We start from the raw sequence: 25,572 nt of genomic DNA, 5'->3' as shown, positions 1-25,572 counted from the left end.
GATTGATTGACTGACATCCGTATAAGCATGGTGTGGTTGCAATTTTATGCTGAAATTTAAATGTCAAACGCTTGAGGGAAAAATTCGAAGCGGTTATATTCAAACGAAACGTACTTTTTAGAAATGAGATCGTTGACGCCCATTGGAGGTTTCTACTTACTGGTGGCATCGCATTGGACAATGCCTTTCCTAATCCCGCCCCCAAGTGGTTGTCTGACAAGTCATGGGCCGAAATCGTTCGCTGCAGCGATTTGCCCGCATTTTCCGGTATGATGAGACATTTTCGATCCAACGTAAGTTTTAAAAACAAATGTGTGTGTTTTTGCTACGGTTTTTTATTAAAATTAAAATAACTTGATCAAAGTTATGATTTCTGCTTGTTTAAGTTGGTATGATGGTTATAATATTACAACAGCATTCCGCTTTTTGATGCAATATTGGCCGGCCAGTCTACAAATTGTCTACAAATAGATCAAATTTATCCAGATTTACCCAGGTACCCCAGATTTTTTAAACGTTTCAAACAAATGGAAAAAGAGTTTTCTACACCAAAGGCGCAACGTTAAAACTTTCCTATTTAGAGGTTTCGTGTGTAGAAGTTGCTAACACCCTTCTTACATACATCAAAAATAACACTAGTTAACCTAATTTTCACTTGTAAGATTTTCTACTTTGCCAAAGTCTAGAACTACCGAAAACGTCTAGAACTACTAAATTGCTGGACGTGTGAATTAAACCACATGTGAAGATATTTACGCAAAATGTTTCACGTTTTATAGCCAAGTTGCTGGAAATTTCTGTACGACTCTCCCTCCCCTCACACATCGGAATTTCCGGCTCCTTGGAATGAGAAACTCGGTCAACTCGAAAAGCTGATTTTGATTCGATGCGTGAGACCTGATAAAGTGGTGCCAGCAGTGCAGGTACGAAATAACCCAAAAAAATTGGACCCTGTCCAAAATAGTATACTTATTACAAAAAGTGCTTGTATGATATACTTGTATTTGCGTTACCAAATACATTGAAAAATTATTCTCATATGCGTTCAAATTTAGAAAAAAGTTAACACTAGCCCTTCTAGACGTAGCAAGCCGAATGCTTTATTCTTGAACATTACACGAATACTCGTGCCTTCATCAGTGATATAATGCGGCTTTATCAGTCCAACCAGATTTTGTGCAAATATGTCGCGTAAAAACCGAAAATGTGCGCGACAAGCTGTGACGTCATAAAACTTCGTCGAATAGGTATCCAAATTCACACTCAATGTCCATACTAATACTTCACTTTTTCAAATTGTGTGACAACTTCTATTTGCAACGTTTTTAGAATATAGCAAGGAATACTAAGAATACTGTAGGGCAAGAACCACTTGTGGCAAAATCCATTCAATACTACTTTTTGCAGAGCTTCATAGTAAACAAGCTGGGTCCATCCTACATCGAACCTCCCACATTTGACCTGCATTCAAGTTATCAAGATTCTGATTCTTCAACTCCGCTTATATTTATTTTATCACCTGGTGCTGATCCGATGGCGAGCTTGGTAAAGTTTGCAGAGGAAAAAGGTTAATATAAATGTTTCAACAAATTTTCACTTTAAAAACAGCAGTAAAAAGCTAATACTTGCGTGGTTTTGCCAAAAGTTCTAACTTGAATATTTATAAATTTTCAGGGAGCGTTTATGAAAACATGTTTTCCAAAATAGTTTTTTATCCATAGTTTTCTTTAAAAACTGTTCATATTTTCTTGCACGTTGTCATAATTTAGATTTTCATTTGTTTTTGCTTTACACTTATGTACCAATTGTATGCAGTTCTTGTGTTATATCCGTTATTTTTCATTTTTTGTAACCGTCACAAAACTGCACCGTCATCTTAATTTCTGCATGTCACGTAAACGTTACATCGTGCATGTCCATCACCCTAGGTATCATAGAACCGACCACCACACAAGCAACTACCCCAAAAACACCCAGGAACCCACTCTCCAGAAGGGCGTCATTGCGCCCTAGGTCGCCCCCACGGCCCCCAATGCCGACTGAAGCCCCAACTATAACGGCAAATGAAATTAGTGGGCGGCTTTTGGGCATGACTGAATCAATGTCAGGCTTTGGCGAGTCCGTACACGGGAAAAAGTCGCTTCTTTCTCCGCCGATGTTAAGTGGTGTACCCGAAGTAACATTAGCCCCCGGTCGAAGTGCTGAAACCGAGAAGCTTACTGAATTTCCGTTCAACGTCAAAATTACAACACCCAAGGAAACCGAGAATAATTTGGCACCGCAGAGCTCCAATCAGGAGGGAATTGTATACAGTATGTCGTTGGGCGTAGACAAAACTACAATCAAAAACGATTTGCATGAACCTGATTATGTCATACACCCGAGGGAAAAATCGTACCATATCTCAAAACACAACGTAGTCTTGCATGTATTAGTAAATAGTACTTTTTAAATGCCTGTTAGTAGCGATTGTAATAATCCACCAGTTTATTGTCCCAATTGTGTATTTTTATGATAAAAGTGAACCATATAGCTGCTTGATCCAGAATGTTTCAGAGAACAACGAATAGTTTTAACATGTTTTTTTCTTTGCATTGGATATGAACAAAATTGTTTGAATTTTTGTTCTGCTGCTTTGAATCTGTGTACGCAATACGCATGGTAGGATACTCCTCGGAATTGCCAAAATCATGCTGTTTAACGTGCTTATTTTACAAACAATACGATAAATTCTAGCTCAATTTTAATCCAAAGGAAATTCCACTGCACTGAATTTTAACATCCAATGTTTTTAGGTATGTCATCTGGCATGCAAACTATCTCTCTCGGTCAAGGTCAAGGCCCTATAGCGGAGCGAATGATCGAGCATGCAAGACATAACGGGACTTGGATTGTTCTACAGAATTGCCATTTGGCTGTTTCGTGGTTGCCCGAATTACGAAGAATTTGTGAAGAGGTAAACAAAGTCGGATAATAAATCTAATTGCACGCCTTGTGGAATTATCCATTTTTGTTTGTGGTTTGGGATGCAAATACATTTTTTTGTTTGAGAAATAAGTGAAGGTCCAATTGTTAATGCTGTTTTAAATAAATTTGTTAATGTACTTTTGTTTATTGCAAAGTTGTCGAAGGCCGAATATCTAAACTTAATTTGTTATGCATGATTGCACTGAGTCATTTTACAAGTATAAAAAGGCGACAGTTTGAAAACAATAAACTCATCCAGTAGTTGATTTTGCAACAATTGGGACTTTGTTGTTTGCAAAATGCTGATGTTTAAAAGCGACCAAGGCTCAAACGACAGTATGTTCAGAGCCTCTGATATAATCTAAACTATAGCGCAAATCTTTAATAGATATTTTGCCACCTAAAAATACAAAACCAGTTACATTTTCTACAGGTTATCACTGATAAAACTACGACACGTGACGAGTTTCGTTTGTGGTTGACAAGTTATCCATCACCCGAATTTCCCGTTCCCGTATTGCAAAACAGTGTCAAGATGACAAACGAACCACCCAAGGGATTGAGAGCTAATCTACTTCGCTCATACAAAAACGACCCTATATCAGATCTTACATTTTTTCACGGCATTTCAGAGGATAAAGATTCGGTATGAGAGTTTTATTATTTTTGTTTTTTTGAAGAGCTTTTTTAAATTTCGGCTAGTGGTTTTTAACCTGAGGTTTCAATGGGTCCTTGCGTACATTTCAAATTTCAAGCTTCTATACTTTCAAATTCTAAACCTGGTTATTTGTCCGTGGGTGTCCATAGTAAGAAAAACTTATAAAAGAGTATAATTGTGATGCAAAATACATCCGCCAAATAATTTGTACACTAGGTGAAAAACTCGAGCAAAAAATGAATTAAACAAATATTACTCCAAATAAGTTATCCGAGAGTGGGCGCTAAAGAACAATAGATATTGTGGGTGTCGGTCACGCCATTTTTGGTTAAAAAAACCTTGACAGACAGGCTATAATTACAATTTAGGTAATATAGATTTTGAAGCAATGAGTAAATACACCTTTTCGTAAAAGGGCTGCCTCTCTAACTGTAAATTGCGTTAATGTATAAAAGTTAGAGTTATTCACAGCCTGAATACCTGCAGTAGCTACTGTTAACGTTTTTAATGTTGTTGTCGTGTTACTTAGACATGGAAGAAAATTCTCTTCTCATTGTGTTTCTTTCACGCTCTCGTTCAAGAACGACGAAATTTCGGACCTCTTGGTTGGAATATATCGTATGGATTTAACGAGTCCGACCTGCGTATCAGCGTCAGGCAAACTCAAATGTTTCTAAAAGATTATGACGAAGTACCTCTGGTTGCACTAAACTACCTTATTGGTAAGAGGACTCTAATAATATACAGTTGTATACAAAAACAGCAACAAAACTGTAAACCAGGGGTGTATCAAACACGCGGCCCACAAGCCGCATGCGGCCCCCTAAGGGGTTTTGTGCGGCCCGCGAAGTAACTTTCAGAATTTATGTGTTTTTGCTTGGGCGGAATACCCTGTCAGCAAACGGCAACAATTTTCTTTTAGGTGAATGTAACTACGGTGGTAGAGTGACCGACGACTACGACAGGCGGTTATTAAAAAGCTTGCTCAGCAATTTCATGTGTTCGGAAGTCTTCGAAACTGCTGGATATAAGTTTTCATCAAACGATGTCTATTTCGCCCCTGACGAAAGGGATTACGAGGAATACATCAAATACATCAAGAATTTACCCTTGAACACCCACCCAGAGGTACGTTTAGATTTGACTTTGCTTTAAATCTAACTAGTATAAGTTTGAAAAAATATTAAGTTTATACACATATTTAAACTACAATGCACAATCAAGTTAAATAAAGTTCCAAGGTATATATTTAAGAATTGAGAAATTGTGTCCTTTTAAGTTATAGTCTCATTTTCCAGACAAATATGTCCATTTACTACAAAGGAGGTAGTTTAGGTCTATTTGTAAACTTGGTTTATTGTGAAGTTCAGTTTGTAGTTTTAAACACTTAGCCTATATACAGTGTTCTCTGTATATAAGTAAGGTTAGTTTACGTGAAACGTGTTGGTGTCTTAAATTGTTTTCTTAAAAGCAATGTGACAGTGTAAATGCATTTCTTATTTTTACGAATATTTAATGAAATCAGTTAGCAGGCAGTTTGACTGAATCGTTTGTTTCTGATGGGCACACTCTACCACTTTGTAATGCGATTTCAACTTAATCCAACTATCTCGTTTCCACACAAGCTATTTTTTGCTTCACTTAGCTTTAGTCAACAAACTGTTTGACTTTACCCACTCTACAAATCCTTTTTCTGCCCTGCGTTTGTCTGGGCTGTACGATCGGTTTTACGACCAAACGTTGTGTGTGCTTAACGATTGGTGTAATACGTTGCAATAACCTGAAGCGTGTGCCTTGGAATCAATCAAACGTTTTAACTGTGCTGTCCAAAAGAATGCCCTAAGACTGACTACAGTAAAACATAGTCTCTTTTCAATGTTTTAATATTCACAAACAAACATCGATAAAATATGTACATTTATTTCTAAAGATTTAATATCGTATGAACGCCACTGCTTAATCCAAAATCTACAACGTAAACTTTTAAAAAAATGTTCCGTTGAACCTCTGTCTCGTGCCAATGAAAAGTGACGTAGATTCATTGTTGTTGTTAAACTAGTCGTAAATTTAAATTTAAAGAAACAGACTTAACATTCTCAAAATATTTAACTACACACAAAATAAAATTGTACATAGTAAATTATTTCTCACTGACAACATTCAACACTACATTGTATATGTACAATTCGCTGACCTCAACGTCGGGTGAGGTTTCGCTTCGGAAATATTCCATTGTTTTCTGCGGTTTTGCCGGCCTGGTCGAAACCATCATCATCTGGTAGCATGTCGTCATCACTACCTTCTTCACTGTCGTCATCTTCCGAGTTTATGACGTCACTATCCTCCCCCGAGTCTGACTCTAGATCTTCGTCAGACTCGGGCGGATGCTCAGGAGGCTGGTTTGTGGCTGAATCTTCAACGTTTTCGTTTTGTTCCTCTTGGTGCTGTTCGCCACGATCGCTATTTTCCTGACGTCCTTTCGGCTCATATTCATCCCTACGAAAAGCGTTTATACGTGGTATAATTTAGATGGTAATTTTTCTACAGTTATATGTTACCTAACATGAATATTGTGTCATAAAGATAGGCTTCTTTCGAGGATGCGTCTAATCACTGACGTTTAGGTATGAAACGAATCAAACTCATGGTTATTAATTGATCCTTTTCTGGACAAAATGTAACAATAGGGGCCCTTGACACTGTTACTAGGTCTTTAAAAGATCCCGGTTTGAATTGTATAGTAGTATTTTTTTTATTACAGTATACTTTGTTCACAAAGAGTTTCTTTTTGGCCATGCGGGCTACAACAGTTGTGTTAAAAAACATGTAGGCTGGTTAATAAGTAACTTTTTAAGGTAAAGTATTTCTGTTTCCTACATTACAACCACGAAAACCTAACCCAAAACCTATGTTGAATCGAGCCTCAGGCGGTGCACATTGTTTCGACCTGTACGGTCTCAACAGTGAAGCTGGTGGCACGACCTTCGTATAGGCTAGTGAAGCCACCTTAAGGCACTGTTGAGAGTAACATGCTGAAAAGCCATTTAACTTTAAATCTGTTCGATGACACTGGACATATATTACAGAGGAACTGGGATTGGATTTGTAAATTTGCAAGTAATGTCAAAGGTGTTTCCTCATTGTACTGCCTCCTCGGTTGAAAGTTGTATAAGGTCGAAAAAAGTTTACTTTAGAAGGAATCTTTTTAGCGCTGGACACTTACCAAATAGGCACAGCCATGTTTTTCAATGATCACGAGATATACAGTATGTCTTGGCTTCAAGAAGATTTATTTCAAAACTGAAAGAAAAGCAATGGCCTGGTAAGTCTTACATTTGTAGTTATTAGTTCCTACTGTTGGGAAACGTGCTAAAAACAGTTTGAAAGCTATGAATGAGTTGTTTTTTCATGCAATTTATGTTTGACAAGTTAATAAAAAACGCATTGGCCTATTTCATTTTCCTGTTGTGTCTTTGTCCTAATTTGAAATGATTACTTAAGGTCATATGTGGTCAAATTAATGGTCGTTAAATAGTTTGTTTAAATGCAGCACATAGGATTAAACGTCAAAAATTGTACTGGTACCAATCAACATTATAACTTTTCGACTTAAATCTGTGATTTGGTTTGTAGATTTATAATGTGGACATTAACTTCTGTAAAGTATAGAAACTAAAACCAATATACTTGAACTTACCAACAAGCAAAAACTGGCAGGTGGAACAAACTTTGCTTGTTTAGTTTCGAAAAGTTTTGTATTCGCTGGCGTCAACTTGAAATAAACCAGCAACGTATGGTCGAAACTTTTGGGCGATCCGTTGCATGAATATTGAACTGAGACAAATTTTACTTGATGGGGTACAATTTAACGGACAGTCTAATCTAATGCAACAAATTCTGAACAATACAACAAGACGTAGTTTCGTTCAACAGTTGATTTGGTGGTTATACTGAAACATGATGTAAGAATATTTTTGTTAGCGAAACCATACAGCTATAAAGTTTTGTAAACTAATAAAAGCTTATTTTTATGTGCAAAGCATTGTTTTTAACGCGAAATGCAAACAGTGTTTTTGCTAAGGTCTTGAGCAAACTTAAAAATGTAATAGCTGTTCTAATGGATTTTAACAACCTTTTCGAATAAAGTCTATTCCCCTGAAGCCGCAACTTATGTAAAGAAATTATCTCTGTTTTGTTTCAGCCCTGCTCAAACAGTCACTTTGCCTACAGTGAAAACCGTTTTTGTTTCTGGTTGTAGGCTTCAACCGGTTATGGTAAAAAATTAATACACCTGTATGTTTCACTTGTGTCTTGTGTAACAACCGAATAACCACGTAATAAATCACTTCTGTTCTCCCTGATTGACTGAGCATAGATCTCGACTTCAGCCAATACCTTCGTTTTGTAGAGAAAATGGCGCGTGGGTATTCACCCTAAACTTCCCCTTTTTCAGCTAACTGATTGCATTTCTTTGGATTGCATCATATTTATTGCGGTATCCGCAATTCAGAAAAAGTGGCAGCATATTTGCAATTAATTATTTGCTTCAAATCAAAGCACACAAAGTGCAGGTTTATTTAACAATTATAAAACAATTATTGTTACAAATAATTTCTGTTGAACTATTTTTGAATTTGAAACTGCAATTGCAAGGTCCGCTGTTAAACTAGTTTAATCAAATGTCTTTGTTTTGGTTGTTAAACTAAAAAATGGTGGTTGTCCGAAGGTTTAGCATGGCGCAATAAAGTTTCGTCATCACCTTTTGTGTTCGACATATGGTTAATAAGTTCCAAAACCTAATGACTGCTGTCGTTTTTACATATTGGTTGTGCAAACTGACCACTGCCTCATAAACAAAGAAGCCCGATGGAAAATTACTGGTGAATTACTTTATCTGAGCTGCTGACTCATGAAGCATTGCAGCAAAATTGATCCTAGGGTTTTGAAAAAGGTACTGTATGTGCAAACACAGATGGAATTGTGCGTAAACCCTTGTTGTGTATGTGCCGCTCTTGGTTGTCACAGTCCACGTTCATGCGTTTGTGGCGTGATGTGTTACTCAAGGTTCGATGGAGGTTATTTCAGGCCAAGATGAGGGTTGAAATTGAATGAATGGTCTGTTTTTTTAATTTTGTACACAAAACATTGCAGAAAATTTTTGAGTTTTTGTACTGAATTGACCAATAACTATAACATTGATATTTTAGGCTGATTAAAAACATCTGGTTCAAACTACTGACAAGAGGTAATGTTCGACCTTTAATGTGCACACGGTAAACGGGTCAAAGTACCTGGATTACCTCATGGAAAAACTGGGCAAAGTATCTTGATTACACATTTTTGTTTGTGGTACTCGGCAAACCACTTTAGCCTAAATCGGGTCACTAAGGTTTATTAAGTACAAATGTTTAAACGTCAAAAGTCCTAATGTTACTGAAGGTCGCGCACACACTAAAGAAACAGAACCAAGCGGATTTGTTTACGACATCTTGCAAATATTAAGCGCAGATCGCTAAAATTCAGCAAAAGGACACCATTTGAAAGTAGATAATTTTTCTGTCTCAACTGTAATTGCCCTGTGACAGTGATTGTTTGTACTACTTCTGGTACTGACACATGATTTTTAGTCTTCTTGTTGACCATGGAATGTTGTTTACCTTGGATAACGACCACTTAATGGTGTACGAAATGGCTTTTTTATCCATCTATTTGCTTCGTTACCAATGAACGTCTTCCTGCTAACATTAGAGTGTTTGTATATTTCCCATGGTGAATACGTAAAGAATAGTTGCAACCGCGATCCAAAAGATAATTAACCTTCTCTGAATCAAATTTCGTGGTATCGCAAACTACCGCGTGCCAATAGCAATATTTGCACAAGTCGCTTTAGATTGCACCAGCATTTTATTCAAAGAAAAACTATGCATGCCACTGTCAGAGACCATATTTCGACTGTTTTTAGGGTCAATCGTAGTTTAAATTTCACTTTACGGGTTTACTAATTGAACATTATCGTGGTCAAGTCCTAATGTTACTTAAGACTATCGGTTTACTATTTGACGTGTTGATGTATTTGACCAGCTTAATTTACTTGGCTGTGATAAAAAGTGTCCAAATTAATCATTGATATTCGAACGAGCTGATTGCACCAGTACCTTCTTGTTAATTTATGTGCCTTGTTATTGGATTGGATATAGATTTCACAAAGTATTAAAAAGTACAGACGTTGCGTAAAAAAAACATCGTCGCAATTCACTAGCAGGGGTCGAATCAAACACGTCGCAGTTTAAACAGCTATAGCACACAAGACCTATCAAAAAGTAATTAAATCAGTTGCGTACAAATCATTTCGTCTTAATATGACGTCTAATATAACAAGTCCATTACATGCGTGGCGCCTTGGATAATATGTGCCAATAATTTTCTAAGCAAAGATTATCTGCAGTGAACGTTGCCATGGTAGACATGAGTCACCATGGTAAACAATCCCCATTTATCATTTTCTTCCTAAACTTTCGCTGGCACGAAGGCATCCACTTCCGGTACACTTCCGCCACAACAAGTACCTCGTGATGCAATATCAAAGTCCGCTATACCAACAATTACCCTTCAGTTAAATCCCCATTTCTTTCGAAGGCCCAAAAATGCTTTTTGAATATTGTTCTATGAATGAAACCATTTTTGGATATGTAAGACTATTTTAGAACATGAATCAAGTGACTTCCGCCTTGGAAAGTGTCCGTGTATTGCGCACTGGTAACTTCCGGTTTAATAAGCAATGATCAGTTTTTGTGACGTGTAGTTTGGAAAGAGGAACCAAATTACTGCGCTGAGAATTCATTGACCTTTTAAACCGTTTCTTGATTTGTAGCAGTACAGCCGTTTGGATTTAAAGCGTTAAGCAAACCAATGCGGCATTTAGTACTATACATATTAACATTTGTGTATATTGTCTAAAGTCATTTAGCAAGGCTCAAAATACTCATGACTTAAAAAAGTATCGTACGACTCGTAGTTTTGTTTGCTTTCTTATTATGACACACTCGGACTCCCACTGGCAATGTCCTTTACACGCTCATTTGCTTTCTTACGTTGTTGGACGTCAATTCCATTTCTATGCCGTTCAGAAAGGCCTGTGCAAAATTTGTTTTTTAAACCTTGCGCATGCGTTTTTTAAACGTTTACTTGCGGCTGAGTGCCTACCAACAGTAACATTAAACTCTGAGTGCTGATTACGTGTGATGACGACACATGCAGTCACGTGAAGCAAGTGTATTGAAGTAACCCTCGATGACACTTCGTAGCTTTGCCGAAACTTTAGTCTCGACCAGTTTCCACAAATAAATCTCAAACTAAAAGTATCTACGACAATGCTTAGTACACCTTTTATTTACACCTTTGTAGTTTTAACAAACCAATAAAATGTCTACAATTAATTTGATTAACGGAGGCACAGATTGTAACCATACTGCAATGTTACCACTGTATTTAGGCATTAATGTTGTCACTTGACGGTTAATGCACAAACCTTGTGGTGTTTACATTTGTATTGTATGATATGATATTGCGAGCAAACAGCATAAATTGCAGCACGTACAACAAAACTAAGAGTTAACAGCGACAATTTCTACTAACTTCATTTACAATCTGAAACGTTTAAACCATACCTCACCCGAAAAAATGTACAAACATGCTTGGTTTGACTCAGAAGTAAATTTCGATGTCTTTTTTTTAACTTCGCGTGTTTGTGTATTTTGCAGGGTGATTATGTAGAGAAAAGTTGCAACTGCTATCCAGGGATAATTAAATTAACCATCTCTGAATCATAGCCTATTTCTTGGTATCTTGAATTATAAAACGTGATTAAATCAATCATTGCACAAGTCGCTTTAGATTACACCAGCCTTTCATTCAAAGAATAACTAGCCTAATGACATCCTATTAAGGCAAAAATCATGCCATCTGTATCTCCAATAATGATTATAATCAACAAACCGTAAAACAAGAGCTTGAAATACTATGCCAATATCTCAGTGTAAACCATTTTTGATTTAACGATTGTCATTTTCGTGTGTATACGATTAACAGAAGAGATGTGCTAATTTAAATGAAACAGGTAATGAGCAAAACAATTAGAAAACAAGGAGCGACAAGTATACCTTAGGTCAGAGGCTTTTCTCTTCCGTGGCAGATTTAAAAGACGAAATTTACAGATGTCTCAAACTCATGCAATCTCCATGCATATTTTTTACATGTATCTACCCTCAAAACATGTCAATTATTTCTGCTTTCGGTTGAACCTTTGTCACGTGCCAATGAACAAAAAAGTGACATAGATTCTTCGTTGAACTAGTCGTGAATTGTTTGGAAAAGACTTAACAGTTTCAAAACGTTATGCATCCGAGTACACACTACACAATTCTGTACACGATAAATACATTTTTACTGACAACATTTTACACTACATTGTATCTGTACAATTTGTTTGTCGCTGACCTCAACGTCTAGCGACGTTTCGCTTTGGAAATATTCCATTGTTTTCCGCGGTTTTGTCGCTCTGGTCAAAACCATCCTCATCTGGTAACATGTCGTCATCACGATCTTCTTCACTGTCGTCATCTTCCGAGCTCGTGACGTCACGACTATATTCTCCCGAGTCTGACTCTGGATCTTCGTCAGACTCAGGCGGAAGCTCAGGAGGCTGAATTGTCGAATCTTCAGCGTTTTCGTTAAGTTCCTCTTGGTACTGTTCGCCACGGTCGCTATTTTCGTGACACCCATTTCGCTCATATTCATCCCTGCGAAAAGCGTTGAAACGTGGTAAAATTTTGATAGTACAGTACAGACATGTCACGCAACCTGTTTTTGAATATTGTGTCACCCGACTTGGTTTTGTTTAGGGATGCTATGATCACTGACGTTTGGGCATGGTTTTAAACAAAACCATGGTCTTGTAATACCTGTTTCTGGTATAACGTAGAACAAGGGTGCGCAGTTTAGCAGCAAACGTGCCATTAGAATACAATAAGCTGTTGTGTGTTGGAACTGTTTCTAGATATCCGAAAATCGCGATCAGTGTAAATTGCATTTTTGTATTTTTTGTCCGCAGAAGGACATTTTTACTAGAAGTTTGTGTTAGGCCATGCGGGCCACCACTGGCTTTCCAAGAAAACAAGCAGTTAATAAGTAACATTTTCACGGTTAAGTACTTAATTATTTCGTAAATCCTAACCGAAGACTATGTTGAATCGAAGTTGTAGATCTGTACGTTAATTGAAATGTGTTGTCGTCCTTCATTCTACAGCCAGTAGGAGACAAAGTTGTTCATTACAAGATCAAAAAAGGTCACTATTAAAAAAACTGTGTTAGCTTGAGGCACTTACCAAATGGGTACAGCCATGGTTTTCAATTTTTCTCGAGATATATGTATTGGCTTCAAGGTGGATTACCTCAAAACCTGGAAAAGAAAGGTATTAATGTTTGACAGTTATATTTACAGAACAACTTAGTATCTGTGTCCTAATAGGTTGTAGCCTACTTAGTGAACTGAAGGTTAAAATGCTAAGAAACTTTTATGTATTACAGAATCTTTAGCATAGGTTATAGTATGTATATTCCAATACATATTTTAGCTATAGTCACAGAATAAGAGGTATTTGAGGTTTTGCAGTCAAGGTTAATGCTAAATTGCGACTTATTTCTGTTATTTGGGTTCTTGACTCTAGCCTGAAAAATGTGGACAATAGCTTAACCTGTAGCAGTAGAAATTAAAACAAATAAACATGAACTTACCGACTAAAAGGTGCAACAAACTTTGCTTTAGTTTTCGTTTCGAAACGTTTTGTATTCGCTGGCGTCAACTTGAAACAAACCAGCAACGTGTGGGCGAAACTTTGGCAATGTAGTTTTCATGAATATTTAATTGAAAAAAAATAATTACTACTTGATACGGTAGAATATAACACGCAGTGTAGTTTAACAAAACCTGAAAACACCAGAATGTATTTTGCGAAACAATTTTTACTAGTTGTACTGGTATACAGTTTAGGAATTTTCAAAGTTAGTAAAACCTTAGAGCTATCCGGATTTGTAAACTAATACGTAACTGACAATTGTCGGTAAACATGTATTTTATCGCTGAGCCTTCGTACGTTAAACCGACTGTGCAAACATTTTTTATGCTAAAAGTCCTAAGCAAGTTGCCATTTGTAGCCCCGTGTTCTGCTATACCTGAATATCCTGGTCGTAAAATACCTAATTTCTTGAAGCCCTAACATGTGTAGTATCTATTTTTTGTCTTACCTCTAAGTCTAATGTGTACTGCCCACAGGCGCTTAATATATATGTACGAAATACGCCATTTTGTGTCACGCGATTAATGTTGCAACTAAAACAAATATCTGTACCTTGTCGAACCGTTTGGTACTGTCCGGCTGGCAGTCCCCAATTACAATATATTAGCACTTAACTGCAGTTAGATTGTGTAAAGTTTACTACTTGATATAGGAAAATGCATAACGAAAGAAAAAAACTGCGGCATGATAATGCAAGAAGCTAGGCTCACAATACTGATTCAACCATATTTGAGTTTCAATAACACTTATTTGTGTTGCAAGCATGGGTAATGAGTTCCTAAACCGAAACATTGATGGGGCTTTGACATGATGGGTTTGGGAACAGTTCACTGCCCCGGCAAACAAAGGAGCCCAATGGAAAATTACTCATAAAACACGTTGACTGATACGCTCTCGCATATCCCTACGATTGTAGCAACATCGGTTCACTGATATTTGTATCTATCAGTTATCACAATGAAATTGGACAACAAAAGCCTTGTTTAATTAGTTGCGTTTCACATCCCAACTGGTTGAGTTTATTCGTAGTCTTGAGTATATGGGGCGTTCATGGTGCGATGGGTTGCACAAGGCTATAGTCGAGTGGTGTAGGTTACCCCAGGCCAAGTTGGTTGTGAGAATTTCACGACCAAGCAGCTTATAGCTATTTCATAAGTATATAAAGCATGATGTGTCATTTTATGGCAAAATCTTCTAACAAATTGTAAAATATACTTATTTGCTTAATATTTTGTGGGGCCTTTGAAATAGATAGGGTAGGTTAATTTTCTTGATATTTTTTCTCCTTTAAAGCGAACGCTCCAAAATTGTGACATCACCAAGAACTCCCCACTGCGTTTCGTTGTGTGAAGTGGGATATCAAGGACACTCAGGGTCATTATTATAGAGTTACCACAAACCACATCATAGCCCGGCGCAAAAAAGCGCCAGTGGGTTTATGATACCGTTAGGCTTACTACTAACACCATTTTGATATACTTTTTTGCATTTTGTACTCCTGCAAACGATCCTGGAAGTAGATGGCTTAAAATCCAACATTGAATACAACAATAACTTTTTGTTCAAAATTTGGTTTGTTTTGTATCTCAAGCAAATTTTTAGCTCTTCTGGCAGTCTTTATTATGATATGTCGACGTTTCGATGTCCCATTCAGGAGTATTTTATTTTGTAACGTGCTTATATGTTTTTAAATTGATTGCAATCAGCATGACGAAAAAATTAGGACTTCGCTTCAACTGGACTCTGTTACGTGGACTAAAGAATTTTCCAAATGTATACACTCAAAGACGTTGCATGAAAAATACACAGTCGTCACAGTTGAATGCCTAGATCTTGCATATATGCATTGCCAACAAGCTGGGTTTAAAATAAAAATGGAGATCGGTTCTGTACCTGACACCTCCGTTATTTAGTCCCTAATAAACGGTGTCGCAATGCGTTTCTAGTCCATAGTTCAACATTGTTAGGCGCCATAGTAGACATGAGTCATTGCGCTCTTAATTTACTGCTACATCCGCCATACATCCGTTCAAACAAAAGCCTCGAGATGGAATATAAAAGTTTGTTACCTCATTGTAACCTTAAGTAAATACACTTTGTTGGCCTTAAAATGCCCAATTTCAGATGCCGACAAATAACTGTGCGAACAAAACGAATTAGCTAATTGCGTAACATTTTCTTTTGTCTGGTGGAACCTTGTTGATTTGCCACGATGCTTAACCTCCATGGCGTAATGTTGGTTTTTATCGATGCGTTCGCCCAAGATTCGTGACATCAGCTTTTTATACCTAATACGGTTTGTATTTTTGTTTGTAACGTGGTGCGGGTTACTCCAGGTCAAGGTTACTGAAGGCCATTTCTAGTGTTAACAATTGCTTAAATGCCACGACATAGGAGTACTCAAGCAAGTCAAGAGGTCACTCAAGACTATTGGCTCTACATTTTTGACATATTTTCCGTTATTCGCAAACGTTTCCGTTCAGCTAAAAACCACTGAGGTTCAGAAAACCATCAATTTATCCACCTTGTTTTGATTATTAGCATCATCAATCGGTGTTAAATTTGTTTGAGTTTGTATGGTTTAATGTGTGTGTGTGCTGTAGTTTACAAGACATTGTATATTGTTTGCCACGGATCCCTAAACAGTGAATTTGGATTTATATCAAATTTGGCCTAAAGACGTTAAAGCATTGTCACAGTTGACTCTTCACAACCCATTTGTAGGCAAATCTAAAACGTTGGTTTTGACTTAAAAATACGCATAACCTAAAGAAGTCTAAACTCTAAACCGCCGGATACATACATTTCGCGTAACAAGTTCTACCTCCGTTACTTGATGCCACAAACAAACTATGTTGCAATTGAGTTTCAGTCAAAGGTTATGAACAATGTCTATGATCTCAAATCACGAGTCACCATGGTAAATTATTAACCCCTGATATCCAAACAAAAGAGATCCGTCACCCTATTATACCACGTAGAAATATATTTTTTGTTAGGCCCAATTGATTTTTTCCTTTGGCTATGTAATCTTACTTGAAAAAACGTAAATTGAAGTAATATCCGCTTTGGAACACGTTCAAGTATTGCGCACTGATTACTTCCGGACTTGACGAACAATGTTACGTACGTTTTTTGACATGAAACATGTAACAGGAACCGAATTACTGCGCTGTATGAATGACAACTAAATCATTTACTTTTCTTCAATCGTTTTGTTAAAGCAGTAGAGTCGATTGGTTTTTGAATCATTTTGCACACTAAAGTCGTTTTGCCTCCTAAAGAATTAGAGTTTTATGTTTTGTCTTCAAATCAATATTTAAACCCCCACATATGATTTAAAACAAAAAGCGCCATGTCACTCATATGTTAGTTGGTTTTACTATGCTCTGGCAGGAATTAAATTTCATAGTCTTTGAGGAACCCTTGAAAGACGTACATCCTTATGAATTACACCGTTCAAACAACCTCACATATCGGTCTAAAACGGTTTTCTTTAGCGTTGGCCTGAACGGTGACATTGTGCCTTTAGTGCTGGCGACGTGCAATGACGATACATCACGTGTCACCTAAAACCTGAAGTAACCCTCTTCAGGATGACGTCACTTTGCGTCACCGATGTACATTCTTATGAATTTCACCGTTTAGAAAATGTGGCATAGCGGTTTAAAAGTATTTTTCTTCTGCGTTTGCTTAAGCGCTGCAGAAGCTGGCGAGTGGCGACGTGGATTGACGTCGTGTAACGTGCCACGTAAAACCTGAAGTAACCCCGCCCTTCAGGATGACGTCACTTGGCGTTACCGAAACTCTAGTTTCTCTATCAGTTGCGACATAAAACTGAAGCTAACATCACACTAAAACGTTTTGGGTAACTACGACCATGTTTGGCAAACGTTTTTTTTACACCTTTGAGCAAAGCAACAATACCCGACTAAATGAATTCAAATAACATACGTATTAGTTTAATTGCTGTAATATTACCACTGTGTATAAGCAATATTATTCCAACTTTATTGTTAATGCACAAATTTTATGGTGTTTTAAATTATAGAATGGTATGTGATTTTGCAGCCAAACAGCATTTTAGGCAGCACGTTTTTTTAACTGCGTTTCTACAAGCTTCTACTAAATGTATACTACAACCTACAACGTTAAAACCATACAGCACTAAGCAAAGTGTACAAACATGTTTAATTTGAACCTGAATTAATTGTTTGTGTTTTTTGATTAATTTTAGTCATACGAAACAACCCAGATTCACTATGTAACTTTTAATGATGACAAATTTTCCCTCTGCGTGGGCAACAAATAAAATAATTTTACAGAAACTTTTCTCTGGCCATTATCAACCTAAACTCAAATTTAATGTTATGAAAGTGCATAAAGAACAACTAATCACAATGGCATTTAAAAGCTGGTTGGGTTTAGTTACTGTAAAAGAAATATTAAGTCCAAAACAGCATGAAGCTCATTTTTTATTACTATGTACATCGTTGCAAATCTTGTTTGCACAAGTCAAACGCTAAGCTGCGTTAGGGTTTGGAATGATACCATTTCCTTCACTGTCGTCATTTTTGTCAAACTGATCTTGGAATTCCTCCGATTCACTTTCTCCTGCATCAGCGCTGTCTTCCTCCATAATAGATCCTTCTGCGTCTGACTCCATCTCGTATTCTGCCTCTTGGTCGACGTCGTCTTCTTCATCCTCTTGTGGGCGCTCTGGAGCAGCACGGTTGCGACTTTCCAAATGACGGTCATCGTCGCTCGATGAGCTATCAAGAAACATTTGTTATTAGCCAGTTTTTTTCGATAACTTTGTGGCCTAACGTCACAGGTCATTGCGCAAAACAAAACACAAATTTGCAACAACAGCTAAGTTGTATTAGATTATTCCTTACAGCACCATCAGTGATCGGTGATTTCAAATATTTTTTATTTATTTATTTCTGTACTGGTTCCTTTTGCTAAAACATAGAAAATTTTGTGTACGCAAGTCATCCACCATTTAGAACTGCAACCTGTGTACCTTCGTTAAGTAAAAGTTACATGTATTTGGCTACTCACATAAATGGTACAGCTGATTTCATTGTTGTGATACCTTTCCCTTGTTCGTGAGTGAAAAGAAAAATGCCGCTTTCTGGCATTCTTGATTTCTAAAAAAAAAAAAAAAACGTTGTATGAATGTTCAAAGCATACAAACAAACATCTAGAAAAATTTTGGAAAGTTTTCTATGAACGTTTTGGAAAGTTTGTAATGCTAACCTGTCAAGCACAAAGTGCTAAAAGATTCGGAATTTGCTTGCAACTATTAAGACGCTTTTGTACTCGGAATCGTCGATATGAAAAAGTCCAGCGACAAATGGTTTGAAGTTAAATATTTCAAAGAAGGAATTCAACATGGATGTAAGAATACTTTTTCCAGTGCTTGTGCAGTAGTCAAGCATTTGTTTTCCTGCACAGCATAAAAACAAGACTTTCAATCAGTTTGCTTTTGTGTCAAACTTAAAGTCAGCCAACAATACTAATTCCTCTTGCGAAATATGGTTTAAAACGTAACGACTGAGCATCTCGTGTTATCGATCGATGGAGAACAAAGGGGCTGTTTAATGCTGGTAAAGTCGCTGGTTTGTATCTTACACAAACTTTGCCTGTAGTCGCATGTAACCTATATGCGCATGTTACCTATATCCCCGTCAAACTATACATGACTAAAAGTTGTTTCTTTGCGCAATTTGAAATTTGAAACCGTTGAAGTTAAATTTTGCTTTTTAGTTATAGGCTCACAAAATACATGGATTTTTACTTTCCTGTCCTCCAAATAGTCCTTTAGATTCGAAAAGTGTAGGGCCACTGCATACAATCTTTTTTGTCTTCGGTAAAAACAAACCTGCGTGACTTTGTTTCTAACGCCCTTTCATGCCAGTTAACGTTCTCCTTTGTGTTCTGTTGGTGGCGTTTCAGCCTATATATTTCCTTCATGAGCTAGGCAAACAAAAACCGTGAGGGATTTTCCCATTCGGTATAAAGCAGCAAAACGATTTTCGACAGATTTTTTGTCAGCATTTTTGTGCACTTTTTGTACTTTCCTGTCCTCCAAATAGTCCTTTAGATTCGAAAAGTGTAGGGCCACTGCATACAATCTTTTTTGTCTTCGGTAAAAACAAACCTGCGTGACTTTGTTTCTAACGCCCTTTCATGCCAGTTAACGTTCTCCTTTGTGTTCTGTTGGTGGCGTTTCAGCCTATATATTTCCTTCATGAGCTAGGCAAACAAAAACCGTGAGGGATTTTCCCATTTGGTATAAAGCAGCAAAACGATTTTCGACAGATTTTTTGTCAGCATTTTTGTGCACTGAACATTATTAGGGCTAGCTAAGACGTTTTTGCTTCGCATCGCCTTGCTAAATAGGTGGCTGTCTTTCTTGTAACAACAAAATGTAACTTGCTGTGCCACTCTTGTTTGCGTTTACATCTGTCCTACACACTCTCGTATATTATTGGTCTTGTATCTTTGAATTGCGATCACATTTCGCAAACTTTTGTTGAACTTAAAAGATGAAAATACGTTTACGTTAAAATTGCCGTTACACGATTTCATCCTAATTACCCGATTCTATAAGACGTATAAAAGTCTAATTTAATTAGCTGTGGTTTCACCATCAACAGGCGAGGTTAAGAAGCGCTAAAAGCTATGTCGCAATAACCTCGTAATTTAAGCCACATTTTTGTAACATTTTATACATTTCTGAGGAAACAACTATTTGTTAAAAAAGGAATATATGCAATGCTTTGGTTTATGTATTTCACAATAACACAGTTTGTCCTGTGTTTGTGGAGACTACAGACTCAGGAGGTTCAGTGTTTTTACCACATCAAATCGCGCGAAACGTTTGGCAAACGTCACACGACTAATAGGATGGAAAATTACAAACCTTGCGACACACAAAAAACGCCTTTTCGTCGAACATCCCATTGTACAAGATACATCCGCTACAGCATCAGGTCCAAAGTCGAACGCGTAGTTGTTGAAAACACCCACCATATTTTTCGCTTCGATGGCATTGTTGGAACTTGGGGTTTGTTTATAGGGATCGTAGTAAACAACACTTTTGTGAAATATTTTTGTGTTGGCCTCCCCATACACTTAGTGACTTAGGTATTGATGTATTTGGCCCACAAAATTATAAAAGCCAATATTAATTGCTGTAACTTTATTTGCTTTCGTGCTCAATGATTGCATTGTCGTTCGTTTGTGCAGTCATGTGCAATAAATAAGTGTCAATGTTTGTGGATGGTTGGGTGTATTTTTTATTTATTTTTGTGGGTATTCGTTTCGGTTGTGTCATCAACTGGAAAACTGCAACTTTAATATTTGTAAATCTGTTCATTTAGTCGTTGTCCACCATGTCTAAGCAAAGCCTTAGTACCGGCGCCATCAAATTCCACGTGAAAGTTGAAGACTATTTAAATGTCTTTTTGAACTAGTCAACCAATTTAGTCTCTCGTCTTTGGTATAGGTAAAACGCAAACGCAAATCACTTACCAGCATGAAACAGAATCATTTAAATTTTTGCACCTGATGAAATAACAGAATGATGCAATCAATTAAGAGGGTGTGGTTGCGTAAAGTTTTTTTAAAACCTTTGTTCTTGCTCTGTTTGTTATCAAACTTCGTAGCTTTGCTTTCATCGCAGAAGCGTGGAAAAATTTAACTGATGAACTAATGAAGACAGAATTATTTTGATCATGTATTCAAATACAGCTAACTGTATGGAATTTAAAGTCAAGGTTAGCTGGCGATGTATATTACAAACTAACACAGTTTCAAAGGTGTTTGTTTTGCAACATGGCGAAACAGGTGTGTCGTAGCAATGCCACGGACATAATTCTCTCCAGTGTGTTTTGTTACCTGGACAAACTTTTAAAAAATGCCCATTTACGATTTCCTACAAACCATTAGATTTGGATTTCAAAACAGAATATCTTTCATTAGTGTAACACCATAACCTATGAAAAGCATTTGCTTTAATAAGTAGTTTAAATAATCCCAAACATTTTAGAAATCATTTGTATGGCCATTTTTAAGTGTCGAGTATGCCAGTACATACGCAAGTTAAACATCAACCCGAACCCGAAGGACTATTGGGGAATTTTAGTGGAGAATTTTAAAAAACGCCCACGTTAATGTGGATCATTTTACGCGTTGTGCTACGGTTGTCTAATGTTTATCAACAATGTCACGTGATGTCGGATTGCGCAATAGCTTTTGTGGGTGTCGTTTCTTAATAGTATGTTGGTTGAATAGTAAATATGGTGAGTGGAAATGGTCCAATGCTTAAGTCAGGGGTGTCCAAACTTTTTTTAACGGGGGCCAAATTTTACCAGGTAAAGACGCCCGCGGGCCAACGTTTATTCAGAATTAAGACACAAATTTACCGGGTTTAAGGAAATTTTGTGATTTTGTTGAGTCAGCACCTTCCTTTTTACCGGTAAATAAAGTTCCATGAAAAGCTTTTGCGTGATGTAGCGTCGCCAAAACCTCAAAACTTAATCCAAAGTTCCAAACTATGGCGGGCCATACGCAACACAATTAAAAAAAAACAGCCGCGGGCCACTTAAAATGCCGTCGGGGGCCGCATTTGGCCCGCGGGCCGCAGTTTGGACACCCCTGGCTTAAGTCAAAAGCCTAAGTAACATACGATAAGTTTAGTTGCAGTATGTGTTCTTGCATTATTAGGTATTCATTACGAGGATACACAGTATTCTTGCTGGATTATTGTTTGTCTTGCTGAATCCTAGGCTATAATCCCTAGCCTCATAAAACGATGTATATTTCGTAGTCTTTTGTAGAGGTTAAGGTGCGGTTTTGCTCCTTTATTGTGAAAAAAACTAAATCAATATTTCTGTTGCATTTTTAGGTTTTTGGATTTCATCTGAACGCCGACATTTCAAAAGACCAGCAAGAAACTCAACAGATGTTCGATGGAATTCTCGTCACGCTTCCCCGCCTTTCGACATCAGCTGGTGGAAAATCACCGCAGGTGGGATGACCTTTTTTAGCATCAAAATTTTGCCTGCTTAGTCTAGGTATTACATTGACAACGTTCTAAGTTTACCAAGATCGTTTATTTCTCGATTTAAGGTAATTGTCCAAGAACTGGCATCAGATATTCTGTCGAAGCTTCCAGATCCGTTTAATTTGGAGGAAGTGCAAGTCAAATACCCGACCGACTACAGCGAAAGCATGAACACGGTGCTTGTGCAGGAACTAATTCGATTCAATAGACTCACAGCGGTCGTTCGAAGCAGCTTGCAGGTATATCCTATTTAGTGGATCTGTTTATAAAATAAATGCATTGTGTTATGGACTGACAATACACATATTGGCTCTTTACAGACATCTTGCAGATACCCTTTTACTGGTTCTTTACTGATACCTTGTGGCTAATTTTGTTTGCTCTCTACTGGCCCCACGCGGAAAAGTGTTTACGCAGACCTTAATATGCTCATACGAATTATTTCTCGACTGTTAAAGTTATCCATAAAGCGTTGAGCCCTATTACTTCCAGAATAAATCTTTTTTTCTTTTACAATAGTTATCAAAAATTATCTGTTATGTTTTTAAGTTTTAATTACTTTTAGGAACAATGCATACGCATCTGTTCAATTTACCTAATAATTTGGATGTCCCGTATTGCACCAACAAATTGCGCAATTCTGAAAAACTGACGATGGAAAAATTTACCTACCGAAACGTTTAATTAACAAAAGTTTGTCGTTTGTCTGTGTAAGTAGGTTGAACTGAGACTATTTTTATTAGTTATTTACATTTTCCTAACCTAACGAGTTTATTGGTATTTTGTAGGATTTAAAACGAGCCTTGCGAGGTCTTGTTTTGCTTTCGAGTGAACTGGAAGATGTGTTGGATAATATGCTTGTAGGGAAAGTCCCTTCGTTGTGGGCTTCCAAATCTTATCCGTCACTTAAACCGCTAGGTGGCTACGTAAGCGACCTAATTGCCAGATTGCAGTTTTTCAAGGTGAGTAGTAGAATGGAATTTTAGTAAATTTGAAATACGACCGATTAAATGTGAGCTGTTCAGCGTTTGGTTGAGCAAACGTTTAAACTTTAAACAGTGTGGGAAAAGTATAACCACGTGACCATTGTGCAAGATTTATTATACAGAAAACTGCAAAAACTGAAACGATGCTTTAATGCAGCTTTATGCAATTTAAACTAAATTAAAAAAAACACGAACAGTAATAGAGATAAAAGCAAACCGATTTGTATCTGTGCATTTATTTGCTACTTTTTATAAACACACCTAAATATGCTTTATAATGTTGTTCCACATGTTCACATAACACATGTGCTATGCCACAAAATAAACATGGGTAATTTGCAGACTTGGGTAACACACGGTAAACCGATCGTCTTTTGGATTTCTGGATTTTTCTTCACTCAATCCTTTCTCACTGGAAGTATGCAGAATTACGCTAGGAGGCGCCAGATCCCCATTGACCGACTTGACTTTCGATATCACGTGACTGATGAAGACCGTCCAAGATCTCGACCAGTGAGTTAAAGTTTAAAATGATGACCAACTACCTTTGGTAAAATATCTGTACAACTTGTCTTCGATTTGTTTGTCTGAACCAATTATTTTTCCTTCTTTACGCAGTTTCTACTTTTCATAAGGTTTACAGCTGTATAAACTCCAAACAGGCTGGTTGTCCACTGATATAAACTGTGGTAAACTGGAGATGATTGCATTTTATATATTGAAAGAGGGTCAAAATGTTAGTTTAATTTTATTCCACTTTTTGAAAATCGGTTGTAAATAAGTGTTTTTTTCTGCTCAAAAATGGAATTGTCCACGATATTATTTTTACTGGCCAGTGGTACATGGCCTGAAACGAGTTGAGAACCACTGGTTTAGTGGTTATTTGCTTTTTACTCTGTCTAAGCTGTCATCTTTTATTTACGTCCAGGGTATATCTGCTATGTTGCAATAGAAAATGCACAATATCTTTGATTTTTCAGACTGTCGGAGTTTACATCCAAGGCCTGTTTATGGAAGGTGCAAGATGGTGTCGCCAGGAAAAAGTGATTGTTGAATCACAAACCAAAACCCTCTATGACGTCATACCTGCTGTATCCTTTACTTTACTCGTAGATACCCGGAATCTATCGACAATCGGGCACCAATAAGAAAATAGTTACAACAACCAAAAGTGTTTTAAGTCAACTTATTGCTTTTGTTTTTAGCTTTAAATTTGCCACTACTTCGATATTACCCATGTTAATCTTCTCCGTAACGGTGACATAAAAGCAAACAATTTTGCTTTTTGGGGCATACATTACATAAGTAGGCCTTGTAGAACGCTTTGGTCAGTATGCACATACTATACGTGATAGCAAAACATCAAAAACCTTGCACGATTCAAAATGTGTACACAGTGTAACAATCATGTCATTAGATTTTCCTTAGCTTTATCTATTCACGCCACCAGATTTGGTTGGAACCACATCAAGTTCGAGATAAGCGTGATACATCTAGTGACGAAATAACATACAGCTGTCCTGTGTACAAAACAAGCGCCAGAAGAGGTGTTCTATCTACAACTGGTCATTCCACCAACTATGTGCTAACAATAAAGTAAGCGTATATTGTTGGTTTTTTGTATTGATTAGATTAAGTTCCCATCGAGCTGCCTTTTGTAGTTCCTCAACAAAACAATACAGAGGTGTAATCGGATTTAGAATTGGGGCCTGAACCCGGCCCGAACGGGAAAGTAAAGGCCAGAACTCGAGTATGTTTAAAATATGCCCGAATTAGGCCCGAAAGTTAATGAAATTACGAAATTAATGGGGTGGAATTGAAAGTAAGGCCCGAAACAAACCCGATTTATTTAAACAAAAGCCCAAGTTGGACCGATAAGCCCGGCCTCAATAAAAATCTGCAACAATATTAATGTTATGAAGGTTTGGAGCGTATTCAGTTTGGTTAATCGTTATAGGTTATTTTACTTTCGTAACCCGGATAAATTCAAGTTTTGGGGGTGTGCGGATTTAGGTTGTTAAAGAAATTTAA

General features: G+C 37.2%; 1 protein-coding gene across 1 annotated transcript in view; it reads left to right on the top strand.

Moving 5' to 3' along the window:
• Positions 1 to 25,572, top strand: part of LOC145227640 (dynein axonemal heavy chain 3-like) — a 133,745-nt gene that overhangs the window by 107,012 nt on the left and 1,161 nt on the right. Inside the window, exons 68-80 of the mRNA XM_080092520.1 lie at positions 122 to 293; positions 780 to 923; positions 1,408 to 1,567; positions 2,796 to 2,956; positions 3,401 to 3,613; positions 4,155 to 4,347; positions 4,548 to 4,753; positions 22,397 to 22,519; positions 22,621 to 22,794; positions 23,344 to 23,517; positions 23,884 to 24,054; positions 24,522 to 24,632; positions 24,992 to 25,137. Of these exons, the coding sequence (XP_079948646.1) occupies positions 122 to 293; positions 780 to 923; positions 1,408 to 1,567; positions 2,796 to 2,956; positions 3,401 to 3,613; positions 4,155 to 4,347; positions 4,548 to 4,753; positions 22,397 to 22,519; positions 22,621 to 22,794; positions 23,344 to 23,517; positions 23,884 to 24,054; positions 24,522 to 24,632; positions 24,992 to 25,137 (2,148 nt within the window). The remainder of the gene's footprint in view (positions 1 to 121; positions 294 to 779; positions 924 to 1,407; positions 1,568 to 2,795; positions 2,957 to 3,400; positions 3,614 to 4,154; positions 4,348 to 4,547; positions 4,754 to 22,396; positions 22,520 to 22,620; positions 22,795 to 23,343; positions 23,518 to 23,883; positions 24,055 to 24,521; positions 24,633 to 24,991; positions 25,138 to 25,572) is intronic.

This window comes from Phallusia mammillata, chromosome 5, assembly GCF_965637545.1.
Source record: "Phallusia mammillata chromosome 5, kaPhaMamm4.hap1.1, whole genome shotgun sequence".
NCBI classification, from domain to species: Eukaryota; Metazoa; Chordata; class Ascidiacea; order Phlebobranchia; family Ascidiidae; genus Phallusia; species Phallusia mammillata.
This window is presented reverse-complemented; position numbering and strand designations above follow the sequence as displayed.